Genomic DNA, 12,285 nt, shown 5'->3' on the forward strand with positions numbered 1-12,285 from the left:
ACTCCAAATCATGAAGTCATTGTTTGTTTATATGTTGATGACATGTTGATAATGAGTAAAGACATTGCCGATGTAAATGCTACGAAGCGTATGCTTGCTAGCAAATTTGACATGAAAGACTTAGGGGTTGCTGACTTGATCTTAGGAATTAGGATCCATAAAACTCCACAAGGTCTAGCATTATCACAGTCACACTATATTGAAAACATACTTGATAAGTTCAAGTATTTAAATTTTAATGTTGCAAAAACTCCAATTGATGTAAGTTTTGCACTTCAAAAGAATGAAGGTAAAAGTGACTCACAATTGGACTATGCACGAGTTTTGAGAAGTTTGATGTATATTATGAATTGTACACGACCAGATATAGCATGTGCTATTAGCAAGTTGAGTCGATTCATGAATAATCTCAATCAAACTCATTGGATGGTAATAAAACGAGTCTTGGGATATTTGAAACACACCCAAAACTATGCTTTGCATTATAATAAATATCCCGTAGTAATTGAGGGATATAGATATGCAAACTAGATCATCAGATCATCTGAAGTTAAATCCACAAGTGGGTATGTTTTCACCGTTGGTAGAGGAGCAGTGTCTTGGATATCATCAAAACAGACATACATCGCCCGCTCTATAATAGAGTCTGAATTTATAGCTTTAGACAAGGCTGATGAAGAGGCTGAATGGCTCCGAAATTTTTTGAAAGATATTCCATTTTGGCCCAAATCTTTGGCACCCATATGTATACATTGTGATAGCCAAGCGGCAATAGGGAGGACAGGAAGCGTTATGTATAACGGAAAATCGTGTCACATTCGACGGCGACACAATATTGTTAGACAACTACTCTCTAGTGGTGTTATCACAATTGACTACGTAAAGTCAAGAGATAATGTATCGGATTCACTAACAAAAGGCCTATTTAGAGAGCCTGTTGAAAGATCATCGAGGGGAATGGGGTTAAAGCCTAGGACAAGTCATCATGACGGTAACTCTACCTAGTAGACTAGAGATCCCAAGAACTAGGTTCAAAGATATCAAACAAAGTTATGATTGGCGGTTCAAAATTGTCAAATAACTCAACCCATTCTCGTGATGATGACAATGTTCAGAAACAAAGGATAAAACCTTAAGGCTTTTTAATGAATTAATAAAACATTAAAGGTTTTTAATGATTATCTAAGTCTAGCGGAAAATGACTACATAGTGTGTCTATAGGACTACACGTTTAGAAATCACCTAAGTGAATGTGAAGTATAAGCCGCTTCAAGGGGAATAACGGTAAAGGCCCATTCTCTATGCATTCACGAAACCAGACGGTGTTCATGGCTGAAACGAACACAACTGTGAGAACCATAGATGGTTGATGATTAATTGTGTGACTTATGTAGTCTAGTTATACAACAAAGTTCGACGGTTCAAAGATATCGCATCTACCGATTGATCGAGTATATCCTATATAAGTTCACTATGGAAAGTTCAAAGGGAAACCTACTTATCTAGATGCAATTAATCTTCGCTTGTATATCACACACTTATCCGTGCATTCCTTTATCTTGAAGACATTGCTTATTCATGTGGGGGATTGTTGGGTTTAATAGATAGTTTGAATGGAAAATTGAGGGGGAAAAAATGGAGGAAAAAATGATTTGTTCTCTCTTACTTTATGAAATAAGCTTTGGTCTCATATAGGTGGTGGAAATGAAAAGTCTCCTACTTAAAAGTAGAAGCACTCTTCATGTTGTTAAAGGGTCAAGAAGAGGGTCTCCCCTCGCGCCGTCGTCGTCGTCGCTCGCTCGGCTTGGCTTCGGATTGAGATTCGGATTTGGATTTGGATTTGGATTTGCTTAATTGATATAATTGATTGATAATCTTTTTGGACCAAATTTCCTTTAAATTTTAATTAATTAATATTATTTATTTATTTAATTAATTAAGTGAAAAAATCCTGACCTGTGACCCGCGACCCGTTTCTTTTCCAGATTAATTTAAAAATATTTTCCTCTGTTTTTCCAACGGATTTTTTGAAAGGTTGCAGCCTTGACAACCTTGTCCGAAAAGTTGCAAACCTTTTCTCAAATATTTTCCCAACAGGTGCCTTTTCTTAAAAGGTGCAAACAGTCTATTTATATCTGTTAATCATCAGAATGTTCCATACGAAATTTCTGAAATAACATCTTCTTCTTTTTCTTTCTGCACTTCCTAAAACTTGTGTGATATACAACCTTCGAGTGGTTCGCAGTCACCAGAATTTGCAGTACCTCTATTTTGGTGAGTAAATCATTTTATCCTGAGAGGAAAAATTCCAAAAACCTCAGGTACGTTGAGGGGAATAATTTCCTTAAGGACATACTGTGCATTCAGTGGGCTCGATTTTGTTCTTACGTTAATTTTTTAGATTCTGTATTTTATTACTTTCAATAGTTATTGTTACTGTTTTAATATTTACAATACAGTTTACTAACAAAATTAACTTAAACACATTTCGCCTCGCGTCTCTCGCTGCAACAGACCTCTTTTGTTGCAACGGATCTGCTATAACGAAAAAAGCTTTGCTACGACGAGCCTTGTCTTCACTACAACGACTCCACTATGGTGAAGCCCCATTCGTTGTAGCGAACCCATGAACACTAACCGTGCAAAAACAGAAGACACCCACCATTTACAACATACTCAACACATGATCAAAAATATCCATTTTGACAAATATTTTCTATTTCTAGTTCTATCTTCCCAACAAACTATGGGGACTTAGATAAAGTACTATGACCCTAACCATTCATAACGATAAAATAGATTGCTAAGAGAGAGAATATGAAAAAAATTGTGAGAGTGAAAATAGGAGAAAATCAAGTGTAATGTGATAAGAGCAAATTAAGAAAAGTGTGATTTGGTGAGAAAGTTAACGGATAGATATATGAAGTGTTTTAAGCCTATAAAAGGAGATAGAAAATAATCAAATAAATTATTATTTAATTAATAACTATTGTATTTGACAATATTTTAAAAATATAACTATGTATTGTACATATAGTAGCTACTCTATGCAAATCTATTAGCTAGTATTGTTAGGCATCATTTATATTTTTGGGGGTATTTAGAGATATCAGTAAAGGTGAGGTGACTGTGTTTAAATTGTGGTGACATCTCTTCCATATCACTTATCTTTTTGTTGAATAATTGTTAGGTTACACCCCTACACTTTGTACTCAATTTTTGTAGATATTCCTTGATAATATTGTATGAGTTTTAAGTTATATTTTCTATAGTCTTACTTTCTAAGCTTTTGTTATCGAGATTTTTCTATTTATTTATGTTTTGAAATTTTAGACTTAATTATATGATTTTCTCTCTCTTGATTTAACTTGGACGATTCACTTTGCAAATAGTGACTTGTACAATGCGGTGTCATGACTTTCAAATTTGGATGGTAATAATATCTTCAAAAATTTCTATTCTAATATCATCGACCAATGACTAATATCGTATTTTTTCGTTTTCAATATCATATATTTTTCAATATTTTGCACTAAATTATCATTATAAATTTTTACTAAAACATCTTGCCTTTTTGTTTGAGTAAATTTCACTAAATTTCCTCGATATTTAATATTGAGAAATAATAATTTCTTTAATTGTTTTAACAATATCAGTAAAGAGTGTCAAATGAGTGGATTTGAACTGAATTTAAGGCGTAAAATGAATTGAGCTAATAAATGAGTGGTTAATGATCCTTCAAATATTACTTGGGGTGAAATGAGCTTAATCATAATGAGCAAAGCAGTGAACCATAGTCAATATGTGAAAATCTTACTAGATTTTAATTTATTTGTTGTTTTTTTTCCAAGAAAAATTTCAAGTATCTAATAATTTATTTTTTTCTTTGTTATGACTAAATATAAAGCATCAAATAAAAATTGTTTTTTCAAAAATATTTTTACAAGATTCTTTTATTGATTATTAGGCCATATATCAGTCCAATTTTTAAATAAGTTTAATTGGATATATCAAAATGAATTAAATTAATAAATAAGCGGCTCATTAATCCATTTGAACTTTAATGTATCATGCTTTTATAAATTAATTTTACCACTTTTTAGAACCGATAATCCCCTTGAACAACATTTTCGATAAGCTCTAGAATTTTAGTAAAAGAAAAAATATTGCTCTTTTGAGTTGGTTGATAGCATGACTCCACATACTCTGTTGTAGTTTTCTCCATGTGAAATGTTTAACTATAAATATACACATTCCTTATTGGAAAGAACTTGCAAACATGATCATTGAGTTATATATGCAAAAAGTATGTATAGTTTTTATTTAATTGTTTGTAGTTAAATTAGGTCTCTTTTTGAGGCACATTTATAAATCTACAGACTATACCAAGGTATCCCTTCTTTCAATACTTTTTACTTATTCTTATATTAAAAATAATTTTTTATTTACCCAACTATTTTAATAAATCAAAATAAATATATCATTTTTCTTTCCATACTTATTTATTATTAAATAACTATATAAACTATTAATAGTCAAACTTAGATTTCTAAGACATAATTAATAACATTACAACAACATACTCAGTAAAATTCCACTAAGTGGGTCTGGGGAGAGTAGAGTGTACGCAGATGTTATCATTAACTCGTGAAGGTAGAAAGATTATTTTTGAAAGACCATCGGCTCAAGTGCATTAAAACAAAGTAAAGGAGAGGAAAACAATAGAGAAAGCATAACAGTTAATAAGAAAAACAATGTAGAGCCTATAAGAAAGAACAATACCACCGACAAAATAGTATAATAATGTAACACCTCATAAGTTCCTAAGTTCATATCAGACCTTGAGAAGCTCAGAAAATTCAAAGTCTGTAGATTTTAGATTTTACGGACACCATGTACGAGTTGTAAAGGAACTACGTACAGTAAATGAGAATCCGTAGATCAACTTCAAAGATAAAGAATTTCAGTTTGAGTTTTACGAGTTGAGTTTGTGGCTCGTAAACCCTTTTATGGATCGTAGATGATCTCATAGAGCAAAGTATTGAAATTAAATTTTAGCCTATTTCTACGGATGGGTGTTTGAGTCATAAAAGAAAATACGGACCATAAATAAATCTTGTGGTTTGAACTTTAAAAACTTCTATTCAGCATGACTCTTACGGACCACATTTACGACTCGTAAAAGAAATTACGGATTGTAAATGAGTCTCATGGATCAAAATTCAGAAATTTAGAAACTTTAAGCCTGATTTCCACTAGAGGAATCTACGGCTCGTAGATCAATCTACGGACCGTAGATGGCCCTCGTAGACGGCTCCGACAGTTTTTCTTTCAGGCTTTTTTTGGTCTTTTTTCACTCTTTAAGGCTATCAACATATTTAGTATTATCAAATTATTACTGTCTTTAGTTTATTTGCATGTTTCCGTTGGGAGTTTTACCTAGAACCAAACGAATTTAGGATGAAGACTCACCCGCCAGTAGAGGACTGAGACCTTTAGTAGCAATTCCTAAGAGTAGGACCAAACTATATCGTATCCCATCAGATATTTAATTAATAGTTAATGTAACATTATCGATCTCAAACAATCCTAAACCACCGATTGAAAAATTTGAACCATACAATATTGATTCAACACAACCCCCAACACCCTTTACTTGGGCCTGTCCGATCCGATCGAAAACCAATTCAATCTGATCCGATTCCGAGTAGTCCGGGCTCATTTAACCATCTTAATTTACCCTCATTCCAATGGTAAATGAGAAAAAAAAAAACACACACACACATTGAAGCACATGGACCAAGTTGGAAAATAGTACATTCCACAATACTCCCACGCTCTCCATCATCGTTGTACATGTAACACAACATGTCATACACTTGATACAGTTGGGTGTTTTCTTCAACTTCATTCACTTCTTATTTGTCATTCAATTCTACTTTTGACAAATCATAAAATTCATCTTCCTTCAAGCTTGCAACTTTCTCTTCCTCCTTCCATAATTCCTCCATTCCCCCCCCCCCCCCCCCCTACATTCACACAAATACAGTCCAAATTTGTTCAATTCGTTTATACATACATATACGTATAGTAAAGACCCAGTTCGCACGTTAAGATCTGCATCTAAAACGGGTCATTTTCATTTCTCTTTACTTCTCAACTGGTGGGTCAATCATTCACTAAATCTCTCTCTGTTTCTTTGTTTTTCTTTGACAATTGTGTGCGTTGTTACAGCAAATATAGATCTGTTGAATGATTTATGAGAATTTTAATTCACTGATTGCAATTTGGGGTTTTTTGAAATTTAGATCTGAGAATAGAGTAGCACATTTTGAAGCCAAGTTCATGTAAAAGTATGTGGATCTGCATCTGTGATTGATGCGATTATAGTGATTATGTGTTTTTTTAATCTAATTTTTTACTGTGCTATTGGAATTATACGGGTCGAAATGGATGTTGAGGATTCATATTGTTAAATCCAACTAGTTTGGGATTGAGTTTTTTATTTTTTGATAACGTGGTAACTCTGTCTACCAAATGGGAAGAGATCACCTAGTGTTTCGGTCTTTTGAACCTGAAACCTCGTGGTTCTCAACCTACTTAATTGAGCAATGGGACACCCTTGGGTACTTTGAGGTGTTGTTGTTGTATTAACAAAAGTTGGAGTTAATTTAGCTCATTTGTCTTGCATCCTTGAGAATTCTTTGATTTTCTGCAATTTATGATTTTTGACTAGAAAAATAAAAATTTATAGAAGAAAAGAAGGGGGAGAAGGAGTTTTGATTATGGTAAGTTGCGGGGGAGTTTCACTAAAAGTTTGTTTTTGTACTTGATCATATGGTGAATTGTTTCTTTCTTTGCTTGTTGTATTGCTTTTACCGTTACTTTGCTTTTAGAGCTTATTAGACCATTACAATTATGGAAATGATATTATTAACTTCATTTTCTTACTTATGCGATTGGGTTATAGAGGGGAATTGTTCTGTTTGCCGGATCTGTCTGTTATGGATTGTAATGTTTTCTTCTATGTATTATAGGCGGGAAGAGAAAATAAAAGATTTGGAAATTTTGATGTAGAAGTGTGAATGCTTCTATTTGCTGCTTGGAGGGTAAAACTTGTTTCTCGCAGCAAAAAATAAAGGCAAATGGCTCCTTCAAGCAAGGCTGATAAGAAGGCTGCAGGTGATGTGGCTGCATGGATGTTCAATGTCGTCACTTCAGTTGGAATCATTATTGTCAACAAAGCCTTAATGGCTAACTACGGCTTTTTCTTTGGTAAATTTCTGCGCGATATTCTATCACTTTCTGAGAACAGCATTCCTTTGTATTAAGACTCAAGCTTACATTGGTTATATCTATTAATTTCAATTATCAGAATATACACTTTGCTTCTTAGAAAAGGAAAAACAACAAAAGAAATGACAAGTCTGATGGGACATTTAGCACGAAGAGAAACACATGCTTCTTCGAACTGAAACTCACAATTTACATGATATACAAAAATTACTTAGCGGATATGAATTTAATACATGTAACATTGAAAAGAGACTCTTAAGACAAACTTGAACCTAAGCGGGTTTGCAGCACCAGCACTTTCATGTTAAAACCGATATATTCTTTTTTTGCTTGGTGGACAATGAAGATTTGACATTACTGTACACTTTTTTCAGTCTTTTTGTTATGGTTATTCTAGCTTTTGATTACAACAATCTTTGCAGCACCGGCACTTTCATGTTAAAACTGATAAATGTTTTTTTGGCATGTTGGACAATGAAGATTTGACATTACTATACACTTCTTTCAGTCTTTTTGTTATATGGTTGTTCTAGCTTTTGATTACAACAATCTTTGCAGCAACAACATTAACGGGGATGCATTTTGTTACAACAACTTTGATGACGATTGTTCTTAGGTGGCTTGGGTACATCCAAGCTTCTCATTTACCCCTTCCAGATCTTCTAAAATTTGTTCTGTTTGCAAACTTCTCTATTGTTGGGATGAACATCAGTTTGATGTGGAACTCGGTGGGATTCTACCAGGTAATTCTATGCTCATCACATTCATCCTGCTCTTCTGATTCTATTGAGGACTTCAAATACTAATCTCCATTATCACTCTCAGATTGCTAAGTTGAGTATGATCCCTGTCTCCTGCCTACTAGAAGTTGCCTTTGACAAGATCCGTTATTCTAGGGACACAAAGCTGAGCATTGTTGTGGTACTCTTAGGTGTTGCTGTTTGCACAGTTACAGACGTGAGTGTTAATACCAAAGGCTTCATTGCTGCCTTTGTAGCCGTATGGAGCACTGCTCTGCAACAGTATGTAAGTTGTCTCGGCAATTTAATATCTTATGCCATCTTGAAAAGCTTGATCTGATCAGTTAAATAATACATCAATACACCAAGGGAATAGATGCACCATCAGTATGGTGCCATTTGATTACTGGACTAGTAATCCAGGTATAGCACAAGGGGTTGGTTGATTGTTTGAGGTACTGTATAAGAGTAACAGTCTGGAGATCCTAGGATTCAAATCCAGTTATAATACTACGTGTGAGCCCATCTATTCTTGTCTTTGTGCGCGACCATGTTTACTCGGAAACTATATTTGTGGTTGTAGCAGGTAGGTTAGTGGATTAGTCGAGTTGCATGCAAGTTAAGTTGGAGACAATCGTCGTAAAAAATAGTTCTGCAAGGATTATAATAATTCAAGATTAGTTCTATTAAATAGTATACTTTTAAAGATTTTTCTAAAGGTTTTGTAAGAGTTCTTAAATTTGTTTGTATTCAGTTTAAACATAAGCCCCCCTACATTGAAGCCATTTTGTGTTTAGATGCTATTATCAAGGTATTTCTTCTGCACACATTTTATTCTATATTATACCCCCTATAGAGCATAAATGGGCTCTTGCTGTCCTGCATAAGATATGCAGGTATTTCTTTTATATAGGAAGCCAAACGTTGTATTAGCAATTCAGAGTTGTATTAGCAATATAGAGTTTTATATGGGAAATCACATTCTGTGTTAGTCATTTTTTTCTTTTTGGGATAAGTAAAATGAGACGTTTAATTCATAATGCAATGTTTGTCGAGAAATCAAACAACATCTAAGCCTCATTTAGAAATGCAATGTTTGTCGAGAAATCAAACAAGACCTAAGCCTCGTTTAGAAATGGAAAACTTGTTTTCTGGGAAATTGTATACAACTTGTCACTTCTGCGCTTGACTTAGATCTGAAAAATAATATTCTGTCCCTAAATTTGTCTTCTAATTTTCTGAAGCTCTTCTCTTTGAATGTAATTGCACTTGGTTAAAAACTGAAATTTGCACTTGGTTTGTATCTGCAGTATGTTCATTACCTTCAAAGAAAATACTCCCTTAGTTCTTTCAATCTGCTGGGACATACTGCACCAGTTCAGGCTGGAAGTCTGCTGCTATTAGGCCCGCTCGTGGATTATTGGTTGACCAACAAGAGGATTGATCACTTTGCCTTCAATTTTCCATCTTTGGTTAGTACCTTGCTCTTGAATTGCTGTTTGATTTGTTAACTCTTCAACAAAAATGGTAGTGAAAAGTGATTTTTATGTTGGTGGGAATACTCTCTGAAATGCTTCTTACTTATAATCCTTGGACTTGATGAAATTTGGAAGCTTGAACAGTCTTACATGTATGTTTTGTCTGATATTTTGATGTATGGTTATATATATTTCACTCTGTCAAAAATTTATGAACCTGCAATATTGATGAATAATGAATTACGACTTTAAGATGCACATATCCGATGTTAATTGTTGTATGAGCTGGCTTATTTTGTCCCCCCCAAAAAGTTGTACGAACAGGTTCCAGAATTTTGCTACTGCTGAATAAAGCTGATATAGAACATTTAGAACAATGTTCATCTCATGCTTAACTTTGTTTACTGTTTTTTTTTTGTCAGGAGATTAGGATTTAGTGCTCACCAATGTATGTTTAAAACCCGTTTCATGCCATCACAGCACTATAAGTTAATTTTTGCCATCAATTGAAACATCTTATTTCCCCCGTCTATTATGCATCTCTTTTTTTCTGATAGTGGATGATGGACCTCATTTGAATAGAAAACTTGTGTGTGTGTGTGTGTGTGTGTGTTTGGGGGGGGGGGGTACAAAGAAAGTTTTAATGGATTAGACACCAGAGGAAATAGTTTCTCTGATATGAACACTATTTCTTTTCTCTCTGATGTGAACAATATTCTATATAGGTTTTGATCCATGCACCTTTTGTTCTATCAAACAATGATATGAGTATTAGTAGCTTTAGCTGTCAGCTTCTCAAAACATGGTCTCTTACACTCTTATCAACTCTCTTTTTCTGCAGGTATTCATAATTCTTTCATGCACTATAGCTATAGGCACCAATCTCAGCCAGTTCATATGCATTGGCAGATTCACTGCTGTTTCATTCCAAGTTATTGGTCATATGAAAACAATCCTCGTTTTGATACTTGGATTTTTGTTTTTCGGGAAAGAAGGTCTCAACATACAAGTGGTAGTTGGCATGATCATAGCAGTTTGTGGAATGATCTGGTATGGAAATGCCTCATCTAAACCTGGTGGGAAAGAGCGTCGTAGCCATTCAATTAAGCATGGATCAGATTCGTCACAAGCTGATGATAAGGTGTAAGATTTTATAGCATTGAAGCTGAAACAGAAGAGATAGCAAAAAAACAGAAAATTTAATAGTCAGCTGACTCTACATACACACCTCCTTCGATCAAATTAGATTTTTCTTTATAATTCATCTTTTTGATAATATAACATCAGTAAGAAGAGATTGAACTTGGGTATAGAGCTTGGTTTTTCTCATTCTCCTTTTTATTTGATCAATAATTTATAGTGAGTGATGAGTTTTTTGGCTTGTTTTTTTCCTCTCTGAAGGTAATATCTGCATTTAGTTCAGTATACCTTGAACAACTTCTTCTCCACAAAAGGGTTCTCTTAATTTTTTTCAAACAAAGTAATTATCAGGAAACCTTTTAGGTGCAAACCCATATAAAATCTCTCAACTCTTGCTCCAATTAAAATTGCTATGATCTATTACTTGTCCAGTTTGCTGTTTACATTTAATTGCACAATTTGTCTTTCGACGAATGGATTGATTTTTATTTTTTGCTCTTAAAAATGGAACTTATGCCTAGTAGGGCATACCTTTTTTAAGGCCGTATTGCATAACTTGTGGGATATTATGATGTGGTAATATAAATTTATTTCTCGCAAAAAAAGTTATTTGCCTTGAAGAACAAAAATTAAAGACCAACACAAAATAGGAGCAAAAGACCAAAACAAGGAATTCATTGCTAGACCAAAGTGGAGGTTATTTTTCAGACATGGCTAACTGCAGTTTCTCTTGTAGAACAATGGCACTTGTCCAAAAGTGCCATAGCTCTTGTTCTTCTTTTTAATTTTTCAAAACCTCTACCAACATCCTAGCATGGGTAGTTTCACGTAGGCATGATTGGTTGACATTAGGGGTGTGTTTGGTTGGACGGAAAATGTTTTTTCCTTAAACAGAAGATATTGCTTCCAAAAACTCTATAAATAATGTAGGCAAACACTATGGAAATAAAGGTGGAGGGGGTAAGGGCGTGGACTGGTGGAGGTTGAGAGCAGTGTGCTAGAGTAAGGAGGTCATGAAATTTGTTTTTCTTATTTCCACCAGAAAATACATTTTAAAGAACTTAATTTCATAGAAAATATTTTTAATTTTTTTTTTTATCAACCAACCATAAAAAATATGTAAAACATTTACCAAACACGTTCTAGTCACCAGAGGAGTGGCTGAAACTTAAAGTAAACAACATAGAAATTCCCTCTCAACCTATGTTACTCGGAATCTCCAAAAATATAGCTAAGTGTGTATTAGATCCTCCAAAAAGATTGTATTTTAAAAGTATCCGACATGCAAAAGAGACAAACACTTTTGAAGAGTCTACACAACATAAGTCTTAACTATACACCATTTGATGCAAGTCTATTCGATGAGCTGACTAATAACTCAGCAAAATTTGTGCCCCAAATACGAGTTGTCGTTACTCCATTTAAGCTCAACTCATATCATCATCATATCAAACAGAGGTATAAAAAGATGATTGCTTGGTATTAGCCCATGTAACTTGTATTATCATATGGAAACATAAACATAAGAGGAGACTCCTCCTAAGCCATCTATAAATGTAAGAATGTTGCATCCAAAAAAACATGGTTGAATCAGCTAAGACTAGTTAACACAACATTTAATCCCATTATGT

At 33.9% G+C, this 12,285-nt stretch overlaps 1 protein-coding gene across 2 annotated transcripts; it reads left to right on the plus strand.

Moving 5' to 3' along the window:
- Positions 1-5,893: 5,893 nt before the first annotated feature.
- Positions 5,894-10,898, plus strand: LOC129879964 (UDP-rhamnose/UDP-galactose transporter 6-like). 2 transcript variants are annotated; one of them, XM_055953729.1, is made up of 6 exons: positions 5,894-6,163; positions 7,038-7,275; positions 7,855-8,039; positions 8,122-8,322; positions 9,347-9,508; positions 10,356-10,898. In XM_055953729.1, the coding sequence occupies exons 2-6, from the start codon at positions 7,146-7,148 to the stop codon at positions 10,659-10,661; spliced, it is 984 nt and encodes a 327-aa protein (XP_055809704.1). In that variant the 5' UTR covers positions 5,894-6,163; positions 7,038-7,145; the 3' UTR covers positions 10,662-10,898. The 2 variants fall into 2 exon arrangements, with proteins under 2 accessions (XP_055809704.1, XP_055809709.1); XM_055953734.1 differs by lacking the exon at positions 5,894-6,163 and adding an exon at positions 6,203-6,353.
- The last annotated feature ends 1,387 nt before the right edge of the window (positions 10,899-12,285 follow it).

This window comes from Solanum dulcamara, chromosome 1 (genome assembly GCF_947179165.1).
Source record: "Solanum dulcamara chromosome 1, daSolDulc1.2, whole genome shotgun sequence".
Taxonomy (NCBI): domain Eukaryota; kingdom Viridiplantae; phylum Streptophyta; class Magnoliopsida; order Solanales; family Solanaceae; genus Solanum; species Solanum dulcamara.

Bases quoted from the DNA above. Each gene is read 5' to 3' on its own strand.
- LOC129879964 (XM_055953729.1), top strand. From the start codon at position 7,146: ATGGCTCCTTCAAGCAAGGCTGATAAGAAGGCTGCAGGTGATGTGGCT. The intron at 8,323-9,346 runs GTAAGTTGTCTC...TTGTATCTGCAG, and splicing joins GCACTGCTCTGCAACAGTAT to TATGTTCATTACCTTCAAAG. The intron at 9,509-10,355 runs GTTAGTACCTTG...CTTTTTCTGCAG, and splicing joins CCTTCAATTTTCCATCTTTG to GTATTCATAATTCTTTCATG.